Source organism: Gambusia affinis, linkage group LG10, assembly GCF_019740435.1.
Source record: "Gambusia affinis linkage group LG10, SWU_Gaff_1.0, whole genome shotgun sequence".
NCBI lineage: Eukaryota > Metazoa > Chordata > Actinopteri > Cyprinodontiformes > Poeciliidae > Gambusia > Gambusia affinis.
This window is the reverse complement of record NC_057877.1, coordinates 7,307,202-7,325,813: the sequence shown is the minus strand read 5'-3', so window position 1 is coordinate 7,325,813 and position 18,612 is coordinate 7,307,202. Positions and strand designations below refer to the sequence as shown.

At 41.2% G+C, this 18,612-nt stretch overlaps 1 protein-coding gene across 1 annotated transcript; it reads left to right on the top strand.

Annotated features, from left to right (window-relative positions):
• The first annotated feature begins 594 nt into the window (after window positions 1–594).
• Window positions 595–12,719, top strand: LOC122838800 (histamine H3 receptor). The gene is made up of 3 exons (XM_044129753.1): window positions 595–1,604; window positions 2,108–2,274; window positions 5,140–12,719. Exons 1-3 carry the CDS (start codon window positions 1,367–1,369, stop codon window positions 5,998–6,000), a joined length of 1,266 nt encoding a protein of 421 aa, XP_043985688.1. The 5' UTR covers window positions 595–1,366; the 3' UTR covers window positions 6,001–12,719.
• The last annotated feature ends 5,893 nt before the right edge of the window (window positions 12,720–18,612 follow it).

The window sequence follows — 18,612 nt, the reverse complement described above, 5'->3', positions numbered from 1 at the left end:
CAGGTTTTGTATTTTGTGATCCACGTCCACAGATGTCCTACTGACACTTCCTGTTTTGCGTAAATGTCCGCGACCCTTGAGCTGGTTTTTATGCGCGACATTAAAAACTAAGCTGCGCACAACCGTGAAGATGTCGCGTTTGTTTGGTGAAACGTTTTAATCAGAATCTGAAAAGTGCGGCACGCTTTTGACGCCAGTGCTTTGTAGAGCCGCACACAGCTACGAGTCTTTTCAGGTACGTCTCTACTAACGTTAGCAGGAGCCAGTCGGGTTGATTAAAAGAACCAGAAAACACTGACGTTCGAAGACTTTCCATAGATTCTGGACTTTAGCTAGGCCATTCTGACACATGCATGTGCCTTGATCTAATCCATTCGACTGCATCTCTGGCTTTATGCTTCATGTTGTTTTACCTCTGGGAGAATAAACCTTAACCCCGAGCCGAACTCACTTTAATTTCTAAAAAGAGTTATATAAATTTAAGCTACTAAATAGTTTTGTTAAAGATTTTTCAGTTTAGTAACTAAATACAGAGATATTACTTCTCTACGGAGAGTTAAGATTTTAATAGAGGACTCTGCAGTTAAAAAGTTTAAAATTGGTTATCTTTTAAAAAGTAACCATACAGTTTATTTGTATATAAATTACCAATTGTATCAAAATGCTTGGGTGTGAATGTTTATTTGATGCGGTTGTTCAGGGATTGTAGACATTTTGGCGCTCCAACGAAACCTGAAAGAACAAGTGTATTTTAATTGCTTGGAGAGCTGTTCATTAAAGTAAGGTGAAAAACACCGGAAATTGCTTCGTCTTCAAAATAAAAGCGCGACATTTCTCACACCATTTCTAACCAAATGAAAGTATCTTGGTCTTTTTTTTAAAAAAATAAAATGAAATAAAATAAAACAATAGTCCTGTGTGAGGGAAATTAAGAAGCTTTCCATTTGAGTATGGTATCTTTGGACGTCTATTTAACACTGTTGGCACAGTGGGAGCTTTATTCAGACATTATGAGCGGATACTGATTTCACTAGACGGTCAACTTTACACTGGTGACAAAATCAGCTGTGCTCGCCGTGGTACCCGCACATCCAGCAGCACATCCCGTTGATAACTGGGAGTCGACGAGGGAGACAGAGTGAATCCGCAGGCGTTATAATCATAACGCAACTGGAAAAGGAAAAAGAAAAACTCTTCCAGGGAAAGTGGGAAATGGGACATTTAGGGAATTCATCCAGTCTCCGGTCTCCAATCAGCTCCACATTAAAGTGGAGCGGAACTCTCGGACGCGCTGCCGGACCTTTGCTGCGCCTCGGCGCGCTCCGCGAGGCATCAACCCCACAATGATAGCAGCTCGGCTCTAACTATGGGCGCGCACATCCTGGAGTCCAACTCCAGCGCCAACCTGACGCCCGCGGTGTCCGAGGCTGGGATCACGCTGCCGGGCTACCTGGTGGTGATCTTCTCGGTCCTCATGGTGACTCTGGTGATCGTGGTGGTGGCCGGGAACGCGCTGGTCATCATGGCTTTTATCGTGGATAAAACCCTGAGGAATCAGAGCAACTACTTCTTTCTGAACCTCGCCATCTCCGATTTTCTCGTGGGTAAGTTGGCTCTCTCGGGAGCCTGTCTCTATTTCTAATGTGCTCATATTTTCTCCTCTCGAGTGCTTATTACGCACGATCCGGCACGTATTCTGACACATAAATTGGAGTGTTTTCTCTTCTAAATGTGTTCTTTGTCATTATTCACGGGCAGTTCTACGCACCGAGGAGCATAATTGTATTTTTTTTATTACAATAGTTGGCCGCTCACGTTCCTTTCTATAGGTCACTTCTATTTCAGCTGAGGGTAATTAACAAATTTGCTGGGGAGAAACTGTCCGAAATCTACACCCAATCTTTTTAAAATGCCACATGTAAAAATGGGTGGCATCCAGACTGTGCAGAGGTGGGAATGTTAATGATTTAGAGGCGTTGAATCATCATGCGGTATATCTTTTGTATGTGTGTGTGTGTGTGTGTGTGTGTGTGTGTGTGTGTGTGTGTGTGTGTGTGTGCGTGTGTGTGTGTGTGCGTGTGTGTGTGTGTGTGTGTGTGTGTTCCAGGTGCTTTCTGCATCCCAGTGTACATCCCCTACAACCTGACAGGCAGGTGGATGCTGGGGAAGGGGCTCTGCAAGGTCTGGCTGGTCATGGACTACCTGCTCTGCTCCGCCTCTGTCTTCAACATTGTCCTCATTAGTTATGACCGCTTCCTGTCAGTCACCAGGGCAGTAAGTACAGCCTGTGAAGATGCTCATTATACCACACACACACATCAGAGTCACATTCAGTTCAAAGAAGGTGTCATTTCCCTCCCAAAGGCAGATTTTGATGCAAGATGTCGCTGACTTCCCCGGTTTCCCTCAAGGTTTTTTCTATTCTTTATTTCCTATATGAGTTCATGTCTCCGCATGTTTCTCCACATGTTGGCTCAATAATTTAAAAAAATGTATCTGTCTTTTTATTATTCCGATCAATGATGACTCGAGCAAATCATTTGGCTTCCAGTTGAGTTTTAGCAACAATGTCATTTCTGCCTGCAGGGAAATCAGCTGTAGTTTCAAAACTGCAATATTTCCCATGATTCCAGTTACTAGATTCAATGTCTTTTTGAGTAGAAAACAAACATGACCACAGGCATTTTGGCCGCTTTAAGTGGTGCCGCTGTTTTACCCCACCTGTTGCTGTGAATTGCTGGTCAGGAAGCGTAAAGTAGTTCAATACATTTATAAAAATAAAAAATCAATTTGGAGAATTAAATAGCTCTGCTCTGCCCCTCCCCTATCTGTTGCTGCGCAGATGCTCAGCTGGAGAAGGCTCCGGCATTTCTCTTGTCATGGAAAACGGTGACAGTCCATTCTTACGAGAAACTAAATCTCTTCACAGTCTGTGTAATTTGCTGTATGTTCATTCCTATGGATGTGCAGGAAGTGGGGCCACATTAAAGGAACGTTTCAACATCCTGAAGTCTGGTCCCGCTGCAGTGGATTACTCTGGGTTCTTTGGGAGACAAATCCAGATTTTCTGGTCCAGAAGGATGAACCTCTTGGCTAAAACACAAAGGAGACTTCTACCAGTTTGAGCCAACTCCAGTATCAAGAGCATCATAACATTTTATGAGGACGCTACATTATGAACCCTTAAACCATCATCACATTTGTATCGATTGCAGCTCAGCGAAGCCAAAAGTTCTGAATTATAATTGGATAATGTGAGCCATTAATGATCTTCCTGTGGGAAATGCATCCTGGAAATGGAAAATGTTGTTTCCGGTCAGAATAACCTCTGAATAGAAACTAAAGCATGTAAGATTCCACAAAGATTTGCTCATTTAAAAGACTAATATTTTTAGCTTTTTGCTCTGCTTTTCATTTTTTAATTGAATAAAACCAGGAACCTTCTGCTCTCGGTACGAGTTTAACCAGGAAGGTCATTAGTGACACACCTCCTCCTGGCTCCACTTCATGTGTAAACTATCATCAATTTCCCTTTAAATAATCGGCCAATGCAAAGATGATAAGGGCTTAGGAGTTAATCTAAATCATGTTTGCTTAAACCACTCTGATTTATATATATATATATATATATATATATATATGAGTTGTTTAGAGGCAATCCACATTATAAGACACATAGAGTTATTCATCCGGGGTGGGATTATTAAATGCTCCTCAACTATTTAACAGAAAGCCTAATAAAATATTCTTTTAAATCAGCTCCTTTAAGTGGTAAATCAATTGTTTAAAGCTCTAGTAACTGATCAAAGATGCAAAGTGAAAAACAAAATCTACAGAAAGATTAATTCCCTTTCCTGGAGCCTCGACTCTTGGGTTAAACTCAGACAGCTGTCGATGTATTGGAACCTGCCGACTATAAAACGACACGGTTCACGTTTCTGAGATGTTGCTGTGATTTCAGAGCCGCTGGTTCGCTACTGGTGGGTCACAGGCAGAGTTTGGTTACTGAGATGATGTCACAGTTACGTAATGCAGGAGTCAGGAAGTATTTCGGTGATCGTCCAGTGGGTGTAGAGTCAGGTTGGAGAGGAAGCAGCAGGGAGGGCTTGTGGAAGTGGATGGTGGAAACACGATTCATCTGGGAATAAAACCACTAAAACCCACTTTGAGAGCTTGTTCTTCCTGCTTAGCAATTCTTAGCAATTTCCTTTAAAAGAAACCTGAGGTCAGTTGAAGCAGAATAATACATTGCTATCAATGAACAGAGAGGTCTATTTGATTTTATTTCCATGTCTTGGAGCTACTCCAATAAATTTACTCTCTCACAATCTTTTCTTTTTCGTTCGACCAAACTATCCACTGTGCTCGCAGATAAATCATTTAATTTCGCTGCACAGCGTCTCGAGTTAGCCATTATGATCTCGTGTTGATTTCTCAAAAGCCCGTGATGAAATCTCATCTCCTCGGTGTTCATTACAAATCTGCGGGGAGCATTATCTCTCTTCATTTACCGCTGACATGTCTTTGCTTTTGTAATGAACAGTTAAGATCCAGGCCAGCTTCAATTAGGGGCCGATCTTGAAGAGGCGTCATGTCATTATCAGTTTCTTTTTTCTCCTCAACTTGGTCTTTAGCCACGTCAACAGCAGTAGCAACATCCACAGCTGTTGCAATGTACTGAAGCAGTTTGATTTTTAAAAAAATAAGAAGAAAGAAAGAAAGAACAGGAGAACAAAAAGACTTGAAGAACAGTGAATAGAGGAGCCCTTCTGAATGGTGGTGAGGTGAAGCTAAATGAGAAAGAGCGGAGAGGAAGAGCGAGGGGAAACCAGATGTCTCTTTCATAGCCATGTTGCATCAGTGAATGTGGCTCTCAGCACAACATTTCCCTGCTCTGTTTGGCTTCAGTGACACACCGTGGAGCAAGTGCGTCATGAGTGGGTTTTATTTGCAGCGCTATCAGTGCAATATTAAGGGCTTCAAACTGAAGAAGAAACCAGCGTTTTGTTTTTGTCAGGCTGTTGCCGCCGAAGCAGCTGCCTGATTGTTAGTCACAGAAACACATGTATTATGGAGCAGAGTTTGTGTTGTGAGGGCATCACTGGTAAATCACACTTTGTGCCTCTCCTCTCCTCGCAGGTTAAATACAGAGCGCAGAGGAACATCACCCGCCAAGCGGTGCTGAAGATGGTGGCGGTCTGGCTGCTGGCGTTCCTCCTTTACGGCCCCGCGATCATCTTCTGGGAGGCCATCGTGGGCCAGAGCGTAGTCCCGGCCCACGAGTGCTACGCAGAGTTTTATTTCACTTGGTACTTCCTGCTCAGCGCTTCGACCTTCGAGTTCTTCACACCGTTCGTGTCGGTGGCCTTCTTCAACCTCAGCATCTACCTTAACATCCACCGGAGGAACAAGAGCGGGAACGGCGGTGCCGAGGACGAGGCCAAGCCGCAGAGAAAACCCAAGAAGTACAGAGACGGCGCGGGGGCCTGGTCCGTGTTTTTCGTCAAGTCTCGGAAGGTGACCTCCAGCGAGCCTGCTGCTATCTCGGCGGTCATAGAGGACGATGACATTCTGTCGCCCTCCTCCAGCGGCTGCCCTGACACCAGTCAGATTTTTGTGCAGAGGGAGAAGTTCTCTCCTCACCGGAAAAACTCCAGGCTGTTTCAGCACACCGCTTCCTGCATGGCGCCGGGCCGGAGAACTCCCGGATCCCGCCTTTCCCGAGACAAAAAGATCGCCAAGTCATTGGCTATCATCGTCTGTATTTTTGGGATATGCTGGGCTCCGTACACTCTGCTCATGATCATCCGCGCCGCCTGTGGCGGCGAATGTGTGGCGCACTACTGGTATGAGATCACGTTCTGGCTCCTGTGGCTGAACTCGGCCATCAACCCGTTCCTGTACCCTTTGTGCCACAGCAGCTTCCGAAGAGCTTTCTCAAAGATACTGTGTCCGAAGAGGCAGTCGGTGCAGCCTCAAATCGAGGTTCAGTCTTGCTAGATGAACTCAGCTGCACAGCCATATTTGAAGAATGCATTTAGTGTTTGATGGTGAAAAGCTGTAAAAACTCATACAATGTTCTTCCACAAAAAAAAAAGGTTTCAAACCAAGAAGGTGTGTTTGCATTTAAAGGGATAGTTTGGCTCTTACCCTTGAATGGGCAGGTGTCGTATCTACTGGTGGGTGACATGGACTAAAAATTTTATCACGATATTTTGTGATACTATGGCGATAATGATGCAAGTTACATTACATGATGCAATGATGCATTACAGGTCACTGCGTAGCTGTGACTGCATGACACATCAATTTTATTTTATTTCTGCAACGCAAACACTGCTTTTGAAAAACCATTTTTAATGCGCCTCTTTAGGATACCAGTCACTAAACTTCACACAATAACTGCTTAATTTTTTCAAATTTGTTGACGTTTGTTGACACTCTGGCATCAGACAAACAGTATAGAAAATAGTCAAATTAACAATCTGACAACAGAGTTTGTTTTTTTTCTTAAGCATCTTTAATTGGAATTTGTCATGACGACAAATCAAAATTCTTCTAAATAATTTATCGCGGTGAAAGACAAACAATGCACTAAATGCACACCTCTTGTCATATTGTGAAGAAAACCTAAAAGCAATGAAAGGCTAACAGCTAATCTGACCCGCTCGCTATTTCAGCCGTAATTCCAATTTAAAACAACTCAAACCAAAAATAACATTCCTACAGGATACAGCACGAGATTAGTGGATATTGTATGTGTATAAGTTTTTTTAGGAGACCATTGGTTGCTGTTTAATTAGCTGAACATCTTCTGTGTAATTACGCTAAAGCTATGTTAGCATAAACTGCTGGCTGTTTCCCTTCTCACCAGCTGTGTACTGTGTTTGGCTTTTTGCCTGCTGAGGGGTAAAAGTAACGTTTTGGATAATCTGTTTGGCTGTTTTGTGCAACTACTGTATATCACAACAGTTTCAACTTTATGTAAGTGTCCGGAGTAACAACGACATTGCCCATAGCTAAGAAAACAGCACCAAACCTAAGGTTGATATCGGCTAGTACCGTGTTGTATCCCACGGACAAGAGTTGATTTTGGTTTGAGCTCTTTTAACTCATCCAGAACCAACTGAGCTGTGTTGTTATTTGTAACAGTTTCCTTTCCTGTGATAGAAAAATGTCAAATTGCAACAACTTTGTCGAGAACTGGATTCTTCATCGCAAAGGAAGACTATTAGTTAGTAAAGCCCCACTGCTTTAATGCTATTATTTTTATCTTTCCTTCCCGAACTGCCTCAAAAATTTTAGGATAAATCTTTGTTCAATAGGGAAAGAAACTGCTGTGAACAACAACCTCCGCTTCATTTCAAGGCACCCTGACAATTCCCTTTCAGCGAGAATTGCCAGGACACATTTGACCGCAATGAAACGATGCAAAACCGTCTGGAATATGTTTATAACGACAGAGTAGGGGAGTGGAGTCCCACTGAATCTGCATCAGTAGGTATAAATACTCATGACGAGAGTGCCCTCAAGAGCCAGAGTCACATCTTTTATTTAAGAGCTGTCAAACGTTGGTTTCAAAATGTATGTAAACCTTCAGTGTGACCAGATCGAGATGGATTAATGTGGTTTGAGCTATGGGAATTTAATGAGCTAAAAAGCTGTGAGGTGGTGATTTATGTAGCCAGGTAGTCGGTGATTCCCATCATTTAGTCCAGGTTATTACATTAGGCCTCCTGTACAGCACATAAAAATGATAAATTAGTTTCTGTCTGTCTGAATAGAAGCAACCAGAAAGACTTAGACGTCGTCTTTTTTTCTTTTAAGACGGAAAACCTCTTAAATCTCATTTGTGTCAAGCTAATAAGAAATAAGGACGTAAGGCTTTTTGTTTAATGATTTAAAACTCTTGTCTGCACACGCCGTCCTTTTTCCTTTACCTTCTCTAATCCATAGATGAGAAACCTCTAGCATATGCCTTCAAAAAGCCAATTCAAGCTTTTCATCGTGCGGCAATAGAATTACTAATGCTCAAGTCCTCAAACATCAAAGCACAAGAAGAACCGACCGCTGTCTTTTCTATCACTCGTCTTATGTTGCCTACACAACGTTTATATTTAAATGCAGCTGTTGTTGATGTCAGTAATGTCATGATGAAATGAAAAACAAGATTAAACGCTTTGTTCACCCAGACCTGCTCAAGACAAACCTTTGCCTCGTTGCATAGAGTGAAACCAAAATGTCCGATGCTGCTTGGTGACTCGTGTCCGGGGACTGCGGGATGTTTTGCTCTGATGTAGAGCGTGTTGCTCTCTGGACCCAATAGACGATGACTCATCTTGAAATTTTGCCTGTTTTGCTGAATAATAAGGAATCATTTGTGTGTGATCTGTTGGTTTTTCTCTAAATCTGGTCATGAAGTTAACAATCATCCTGGTTGTAAATATCATCTCTATTTTGAGCTTTTAGTGATTTATATAAACAATTTTAGCCATAAGGTTGGAATGAAAACACAACTTCAAACATTTCTTGAGAACAAGCCGTATTTAATCCACACAGATGAGTCTGTGTTTGTTTTGACTCCAGCCAGATTGAGGGTCGAGGTAGTCTTTTTTAAAATGCCAACATGTTTCTTTTGAAGCAATACCAACGTTTTGAAGCATCCTGCAGGCCCTTAGGGGACTCCTTCATGTCAATGTCCCAACTCGAATCAACTAGAGAATCTGTAGACGGCACTACAGGTTAGGGTGATGGCAAGGAGGTCTTTCAACCTCAAAGGCTTGGAGCTCATCACCAAAGATAAATGGTCAAATTAGCAAAAGAAACATCCATAAAGCCAACTAGAATTTTCACATCACATTTTTAAATTACGCAATAAAATTGCATTATCTAATATCGTTTTGTGTTTTTAGAAATGTCTGTCATTCCCCATCTCAGACATCTTGAATTTCTTTTTTTTATTTTTTATCCAGCATGTCCAAGGGTATTCACATTCACTCTTGGTACTATTTGATTAAATATCCCTTAGCATCTACATGCCTTTTGGTTTCCATCAACAAATTTTAGCTGGATACCTGAGTGCCGTTTCCAGCGGTATTGATACAGTTTTTACAAGTTTTGACATGCCTGGCTTTTATTTCTTTCAGATTTCTAACACAGCTGAGGTCAGATGTGGTCTGTTTTAGCCATTCCTAAACTCATTTAGACGTATCTGTTGTCCTGCTAAAACAACCTGACTGGGTCAAGGTTTCTTCAGTCTAGTCTTGATGTCAAACAGGATTTAAAGATATAGATGAAATATTTTTTTTGTCTTTCTCCTTAGTCCAGCCACTTTTGGTAACCACGGTGGGCAAAACAGTCCCACAGCATGACGGTACCGTATTCTTCAATTTGAAAGAATAACATGGAGTTTTGCAGACATTCACTTTCCCCCCTCCTCCCTAGAGGCCTAGTAGCTCATTCTTAGTCTTTGTCTGGTCAGAAAACTTTTCTCTAGAAGCTCAGTTCTATCAAGCCTCTTTGGAGCAGGTTTTATTTTCTGGTCAGCATATTCTCTCACTCCATGGCAACATAAAAGTTGTTTCACTTCTGCTGCCTTTCCTCTGCAGTTTGTGACAAACTTGAGCTTGTGTGGTGCTCCACATTTTCTGGATATTTTTTATTTTTTTATCATTTATTTTATTTGACGGTGACATTTTGTACAATATTTGTTAAAACTTGATCACATTTAGGTCTTCCAACATACCAATAATCCCAAACAAACAATCTGGTTTTAGGACTGTTAATGTAGGCTAACATTTAGCTTTTGAATGGGCCTTTTTAACATCTGGATACATACTCTATTGAAAAAAAAAAAACCCAGTTGGAATTAACTGCTAATCCAGATTATTTCCATGCAAGAAGCTTGAGAAAAAAAATGCAATCTATTTATTGTTTCTTTGCTGTGATAATATCTATTGGGAACAAATGCAATCCTGTTAGAAAGTCCATCCATCCATTTTCTGTTCACTCTTTGTCCCTAGTGGGGTCAGGAGGGTTGCTGGTTCCTCTCCAGCTACGTTCTGGGCGAGAGGCGGGGTTCACCCTGGACACGTCGCCAGTCTGTCGCAGACACTTTAATCCTATTTGCATAATAATTTGGATCACAGTGTGTTTTGGACAACAGAGTTTGCTCCGTTGGTAAGACGATGTCTGCCAATGCTTCCTGAAACTCGTCTTGATGCTGTTTTGGACTGCGATTTCCTCCGGTGATAACAAACCTTGTTTTTCCACCCACACCATGAAGCCGCTGCCTCCACCAACAGCTGTTTGGCTGCGGAAGAGAGGATTTGGACACAATCGACTCTGCTGCTCAACATTAAAAGGCATTCTCTTACAAATCAGAAACACCCTTTCCGATTTTCAAGCTCTATTCCCAAATCTGTGTTGTTTCAATAGAGAAATAATCAACCAAATTAAAATTTCCTCATCTTTTGTGCTAAAATTAAATAATTAAACCTGTATTTATACATTTTTGACACCGTAGAGATTTTAATCTTCACCATGTGCCATGTCTGTTCCTGTTTATTGATATCACTGAAGCTGTTTGGTGGGTAATCATTTCATTCTGGAAATGAAAAGGCTTTATGCATCCTTGGGAGAGCAAAATGAATGTGAAACATTCATATTATAGAGGAGTGAATGGAGAATTTTGACCCTGAATACCCAATTCACTATAGAACATCTGGCTCAATTTTTATGCACCATCATTTGTTCAAAAGGCTTCATATTTTAGATAACTCATATTTAAAACGTACAATCTGTCTTCGGCCTTTATTGGATCTGCCAATTGAGTTGCCTTCTCTTCTCTGGACTTTTTATTTATTATACAACAACGTTGGGGTTGAAGTTCTTCATATCCACACCGACTCAGTTAAGCCAAAAATGTTTAAATAATCAGTTTACAGGAACGATTTGAAGCCACATGTTTCATAGTTTTGTTCAAAGGCTACGCTGGATCTTTACAGCTGAATTTTTATTTTTATTTTGTTTAGGTATGATGCTCAAGTTTAAATTTGGTTCTCTAACAAGAAGATAAACAAGTCAAATGAGTTCCAGCTAATAAAGTCGCCTCTCATGCAATATGACGTCCATTTTATTTTCTCATTGTCATTTCCTATTTTTGAAATGCATTTTTTTGACAGCCTGTCACTTTAAGAAAGAAATCTCTACCCACATTTGGCAGACACACACACACACACACACACACCAAACCAGTCATAACTTCATGCTGCTGATCTTCATAGAGCTCAATCTTTTCCATGGCATTTAAAAAAAGAAAGACAAGTTGTTCTCTTTCACATTTATTTCCTAAAAATATTTGAGGGGCAAGCAAATCCCGACACGGCGACGTGACAGCAGGAACTCGCTGTCACGTCCAGCAGGACAGCAGTGAAAAATCACATAAATTGGTGAGAAGTGGCTGAAGGAACATTCGCCACCTAAACCCCACAGCTGCAATCTCGATGGGGTCAGATTCCAGATGTGTGATGAAGGCGCAGTTCCCAAAACAAACAACAACAAAAAAAATCCCCGACCTAAAACTCCCAGAGACCAGAGGAAATAATGTTCATGCTGCGGTGCCAGACACTCCAGGACGCCCCCGCATGTTTTCTGTCCGCACCTTAACGAGTCTTGACTGTTTATGGTGCAAACGGGACAACCACTAAATATTATGTGAGTGGCCAGAAAAAACATCCAAGTTTCTCCGTGTTTGTAGCACCAAAAAGAAATACTGGCCTGAATTTGGATTTAGGAGTTGCGCCTGTAGAGATAGGCTGGAAAGAAAATAACAAAAAATAAAAACATTTGCATTGATACCAGCTGGATTTGGAGCACAGCCTGCGGTGAAGGAAGTATTTTGAAATGCTCTTGTAATATTGAGTCAGATTACAAAATCAGAAATAACGATGTCAGGAGGGCACTTAAAACACCAGAAAACTCAGCATGGGTTGTCATGAAGCATGAATATTCATGCTGCCTCGGTTACTTTCTCTATAAAAGAACAGAGAGAGCTCAGTTACTTGAAAAGGACAGACAAAAATGGGTGAATATAATTTCATCACGTAGAAGGAAATAAATAAAAAAAAATAGAAAGATTAGTTAAGACGTAGATTTGCTCGCCTTATCTTACTCTAAGACAAATCGGTGAAAGGCAAATATTTGTGCTGCATCTTCACTGCTGCCGAAACATGCCAAGTAAAAAAATTTACAGCAAATCTAAACCTTAAATCATATCTATCTTTGATTAGTTTGTTTGGGTCTGCAGATTAAAGGGGTGTTATCATGTATTCTCCAGGCACATCGTGTCATTTAATAGCACAATCAAGTAACTATGTTACCTTAAGTTGTTATATACGTTGTGTGTATATCAAAAATAATTTAAGGGAAATTTGACTCTGAAATTGGCTACTGTCTCTTTAAGAAGCTCCTACTCTCTCCGAGGCTCCATCTTCATCACGCCATCACAACAGTTCTTCTCATTAAGCTGTTAACAACCATTTGTAGGAGCGTTGGACTGACAAGTAGTTTATGCGATGAGCTCAGCAGATGCGCAGTTCCTCCAGGTGTTTGCTAATTGCTGCTGCCGCTAGTCTGGGGGAGCTGAATGGGGGAGCTGTGGGAGAGGGGCGCTCTGTGAGGCGGAAGCTCCAAGGAGGAGCTCCGTGGAAATGGGTGGCGCTCAGTGGGAGCAAGCGTTTTGTGCAGCTGAATGGTTGCCACGGGAGACTCGAGGATTCCTTGGACGTGCGTGAAAGCATCAAACCGACTCTTCAGGTTTTTGTCGAGGGAACAACATCAGAACATGATATGTAAAAGCTACATGATGCTTCTCCTCCCTTGTGAAGAAACTGAAACCACATTAGATCAAACATGAAGACTCAAATCTTCAGGCTGTCAGGATTGGGACCCAGTGAGACTCCAGTGCAGGTCATGGACACCAAGAGACAGCTTGACAGGTTTATTAGTAAACGTGTACATTGAGAGGATTCTTACAGGGTGATGGCTGCAGTGCAGGACAGCATTAGGAGGCGGAGATCTGAGATGATTCAGATTGATTTTGAAATTAGATGGGGGGAAACCACATTAGTGAAGATTGTCAGGGGTTGTTGATTGTCTCTCAGCCCTATTTCCAGGTCGGAGTGTGGAAGGACAAGAGAGTTTTTGACAGGAACAAGAGAATGGACGTTTGTGAGGAGGAGAAACAGCAGAGGTGACGGTCAGCAAACCTCAAGCTCCTCCTGATTGGCCTTGATGAGCTCCAGTTGGAGGACACACCTGTTGGCAATGAAAGGAGGTAGGAGAGACACGACCGCACCAACCTGCACATGCGTCTGTGTGTATGGGACACAAAAATCCACATAAAACTAGTAAAACTCGATTTTTTTCTTATTATTTCTTTTGTTTTTAGAGTATTTTTATTGACTGACACTTCACTGCAGTTCATGATTTTTATCAGATTTTTAGGATTCTCCCCAAACAGCCGGCGTCTTCGTTCATTTACTCTGGCTGGTCCATTGTTTTGTTTATTAAGCTAACTTCTTCTAGCACACTGCAGCATTGCGGCACTTTTACGTTTCTACCAATGTTGCCATTTTGTTTGCTTACTTTTTCTTCTATTCTTTATTTTTATCACTGCTCTAATGGAAAATGTGGTTCAGTGGTTACTGTTGTAAAATGCTATATAAATAAAGTTTGATTATTTATTATTTCACATTTAAAGTAAAAATCAGGTTGTGTTATAAACAATAATGTTTTTCCTACTTGTAGTAAATGGATGCATGAAATGAGTGTGTGTCTTGCTAACATGCGTTTTGTGCTTCACTCGTTGTTTCTCACAATGTCGAACTAATTCAACTGGCGGCTCGGCAATTAAAAACATATTTTCAGCCGTTCTTTCATTTCATTCTGGACAAGAGAAAACACATCCCCTAATCCCTCTGCTCACAGGTTTACAGACCGTCTTGTTGCTGCAACAATGGGAAACAAAAACCTATCCAGCAGGCAGGCCTTCGCCTCAAAAGGAAATTTCATAAAAAGCAACAACAACAAAAATGTCTCAGAAAAAGCACATCCTCAGAAGCCCTAACCCACAGAAGTTTTATTTTTATGTTCTGAAGCACGCTGTGAAACTTTCATCTGATATCGCTGCCGAGAGATCTCCGGCGCAGCAGAACTCTTGGGGCTTCGACCTTCATTACAGATTTCCAGCACAGAATCGAGATATCTAACGAAAACCATCCTTGGAGACTTGAAATCACTGGGTGGGGAGGTAAGTGGGATATTTCCCTGGCGAGGAGAAAACCTTGAGGGATTGTTGAGCCCTGGGACAGGTAGAGCACACGGGGGTGAAAGTAAGATTTTGTTGCTGCCTGATGTGTTTTCCTGTCCAACATAAATTCAACATAATGTTTTGAACGTCGGCTGTAGCGCGTGTGGTGGGGGATGGTATCCCTGCTCTCTGCTTTATGCTGCATCTGGATGTTTTATATCATCAAACAAATTTTACTCTCAAAAACTTGGCAAACACTAAAGGTAGTGTTCAAATGGTGATTTTTATGAAGTAAGGGAATCACAGATACCAGAAACTCTCTGGAACTACGTGAAAAACTCAGACTGTGCCACCTTTTGAGGAAACCAAAGCCTTCAAGCAGCGAAGAGATTTCAAGCCTCTCTCTGTTTCATTATTATCTTGATTCAGCCACACTGGTCGGTTTTTGATCATGAATGGCTTTTCAAGGTCATGCTACATTTGACTTAGATTTTTTTATTTTTCCCAGCCATTGTCCTGGTTTAAGATCAAAGTGATGATCTGATGGCAGGACATCATCCATCAAGATTTTATAGAAAAAAGATTCAATTGGTTTTCTTTAGGAATGACCTACTCCATTACAGGCTGTCCCACCATGATGTTTGCATGTTGAATGGGATCCTTTTTATTCATGTCCTGTTGATTTAAAAATGTCTAAATCAACACAAGCGTAGTTGTGCTTCCATTACAAATGTTACAAATCAAATTTTCTAGCGCAAAGATTCAGGTTAGACAATTTATGATGTCAGTGAGGATCTTCGTTTTCTGAAACGGACATTTTCCTGAAGAGAACAAGACACCGATGAAATCTGTAAGGCAGGAAAACTCTTTTCACAGCACTGTATATACAGCGAGAAACGCAGTATGGGTAAATTGTTTAGATAGCAAGTGTGTACTATAACTGAGTGTTGTTTGTCAAGTTGAAAATCGCTGCCGGTTACACATCTGTGTTTACCTGTGGAATAGTTTCCATCTTCAAATTCTCATCTTCAAATTAATTAATGATTAAAAAATCCCAAAATGCTGTTTTGTTGAATTCTATTTAGTTTTATATATATATATACACACCAGGATGCAGAGTTTTATAAAACAGTCCCAGCTGTCCTCTGTGACAACAGCTCTCGAGGATAAGTAGATAGTGGCGGTGCTGTTCTCCCGCTGACCCCATTTAATAACAGTAATTTGAATGCAGAGGCTCGCAGTGCCTGGATTCACATTCTGGGCTCGTGAAAAGAAAAGAAAAAAAAAGAAAGAAAAACCTCAGCCGAAAAGTGAAAAATGCTTTCGCGACTCAAAGCCTCCCAAAAAGCCGGCGGACACTGGAGATGGGGCCATCGGCGTTTCCTTTGGAAAATTCATCAAAGTGGCGGGCAGGAAATCAACCAGGAGAGGAGACAGAAACACCAGTGACAAAGTCGATTAGGACGTTTCCGTCAAAGGTCAGCGGAGGACGAGGCACCGGCGCAGAGACGCAGGTGGACTTGCAAATAGAAAACAAATTGCTCAGCAAAAGTGTTGACACTGTTCCCGCGAGCAGTGGGAACCAATATTCACAGGCTTTCAAGAACCCCCCCCAGGAAAATTAGAAAACAGTTTGAGATTCTTGCACCTGGTACTTTGATAGTTCTGTGATTTAGATTTGTTAATAAAACAAAAGATCCAGCAGCAGACCCAGAACACAAAACAGCCTTGAAGGCTGCAAAGTGAACACGGAGACCTCTGGCTGCTTTTTTCTCTTCCATTTTTTATTTTTTTCTTGAGAACATGATTGCATGAGAGGGATGTTCACGCAGGGAGCCCAAACTGTAGCTGCCTCTCGGCAGACAAAACCGCACGAGTTTCCAAGATGAAAAGCTGCGTGTACGAGCAAGTCATTTGGAGAATACGAAGGAAGAGGACATGCTTCACTTTTGAAGCATTATGTCCCAACCACTGTTCCTCTGTGGACAATACGAGCTCCTATTCTGGAGACCTGGACTGGGAGTACATATTCCGTGAATGGACAGGAGACTGATTGAATAATCAGGTCTGTAAGGAGGAGAGTTTTCCATTTAAAGCCTCGGCTGCTGATGAACGCTGTAAACCTCTCGGGGACTCATTCGGGATGACTATTAATGCTGTGTGGGTGGAGATAAAAGCGACTCGCTGTAGAAAAAAAGACCCAACCTGATCATCCTGACGATTAACTCTCACGCTGTGCTCGAGCTAATTTAGGTGGAGGGGAAAAATAATAACTCCAGAGTACTCTCACCGTAAGAGGTCAATCATATTTGACTTATTTCCACATCATCAACCCGTTATTAAACCATTTTCTAAATAACTGTCTCCGCTGTTGTAAAGAAAGTTAGCATTTTTGCGTAGTTTCAGCTATGTGTTTTTATTACTTATATCAATGTTGCTTTCAGATCAGAGCCAGTTAATGGACCATGGCAAAAAACAAAAAAATTGCCACTAATTGCTTTTATTTCCTGCTCTGATGTTTTCAGGATAAATCAAACTTTTATGTTCAATACATTCAGGAGCCTTTGTGGTTGCATTATATGAAAATTGGCTTCCTAATCAATGTTTGTTTGTTACTTATTTGTACATAAACCAAAACCAAACACTTCCATCCCACAGAAGAGATCTATTGAAAGAACAGAAATGAAAATAGAGAACATTGGCGTGGCACAAAATGATGCACATGCAACCTGCTAGGATGAAGATTCAAATAAAGCACAATACGCTAGAAAATGCCCTCTGACCTTATGAACTCTCTGGTTCTGGTTGTGAAGTTGTGTTGCACGGTGGCGCCGTTGGTTGGACTGGTCGTGGTGAGTCTCCATGGAGCTTACATGTACTTCCTGTGTATGATTGGGTTCTCTATTCAATTCACTTCACAACAAATGTCGTCCTCAGGAGCTTTCCTAAAAAATAACTTTGATTCAGTCTTATAAGACTTCAACTCATCCTACTTGTTTCTCTGGGTGCTCCAGTTTCCTCCAAGTTTATGGAAACACGATAGTTTCTGAAGCTCCTCCTTTGCAACTTCACGCGGATCAACAGTTATGGACGTCACGTGGTTCTTCAGTGAAATTTATTTCTCCAGAGTTGGTAAGATTTTAAAGCCACAGTTGCTTGTTCATGACTTGGTTTCATGTGGTTCTCGCACCGAACGAGAACCAGTTCAGTTCCTGTGTTGTCAAAATCTGCCAGATTACACTGGGAAAAACTTCTGACTTGTGTCGACATCCCACAGATTTTACCCAGTCAGTTCTCACTAGAACCTCCATGTTTCAAAAGTATTCACGTCCATTACTCTTTTTTTAAGTCAATGTATTTGTGGTGATGCACCGACACGCCGCAACGTGTTTTACTGGGATTTCATGCGACACACCGAAACCCGGGCCGAAGAGCGGCTTGCAATCGTATTTGCACCTGCTGAGTCAGCGCTGTGCAAAACCACCTTTTGCTGCCATCAGCTCCGAGTCTTTTGGGGCTGCAGATCCATCGTGCCAGGTTCACATATAGAGATTGATTTTCTTTTTTTGTGTGTATTCTTTTAAAATTGAGCAAATTCATCTGTGAACACTTTTCCAACCTCCAACCACCTTCTGAGGCCGTCACAATGTCACGATGTATTTAAATTACACACAAGTCAGCTCTATTTAATTAATTAGTCGGCTTCTGATCACTGCAAAAACACTAAATCCTACGTTTTTTTGGTCTAGTTCTTATTGCAAATATCTTAATACATTTGAAATTAGACAAATCTGGCACGATATAGAAGCTTGTTGTAAGTCAATTATTTCTTCATATTGATGAAAAAGTGTTAGTTATAACACAAAACATTTTAACTTATAATAAAGGACAAATGCAAGTCTTCCCACTAGGAGATTATTTACTTATATTACTTGTCATCAAGATGAAGGAATTATTTACTTAAAACAAGCTTCTGCTTCTTTATGAAAAGTTACTTGTAAGTTAGTTTTGTCTTATTTCAAGTGTACTTAGATATTTGCACTAGAAACTAGAACAAAAATACTTGGTAAAGAGTTTTGCTTTTTTTGCAGTGAAGGTAACCGATTACACATGAATTTATTTAGGGAGATCAGAATACATGGGGGCTGAAAAAAAGCAACAACAATAAAACACATCAGCTTCCTACCACCTATTGGTGCTGTTTTGCGCTAATCTGTCACACAAAAGATACATCAAAGTGGTTTGTTTGATGAGACTAAATGTGAAAAAAATCTCTGGGGGTGTGAATACTTTTGGAAGGC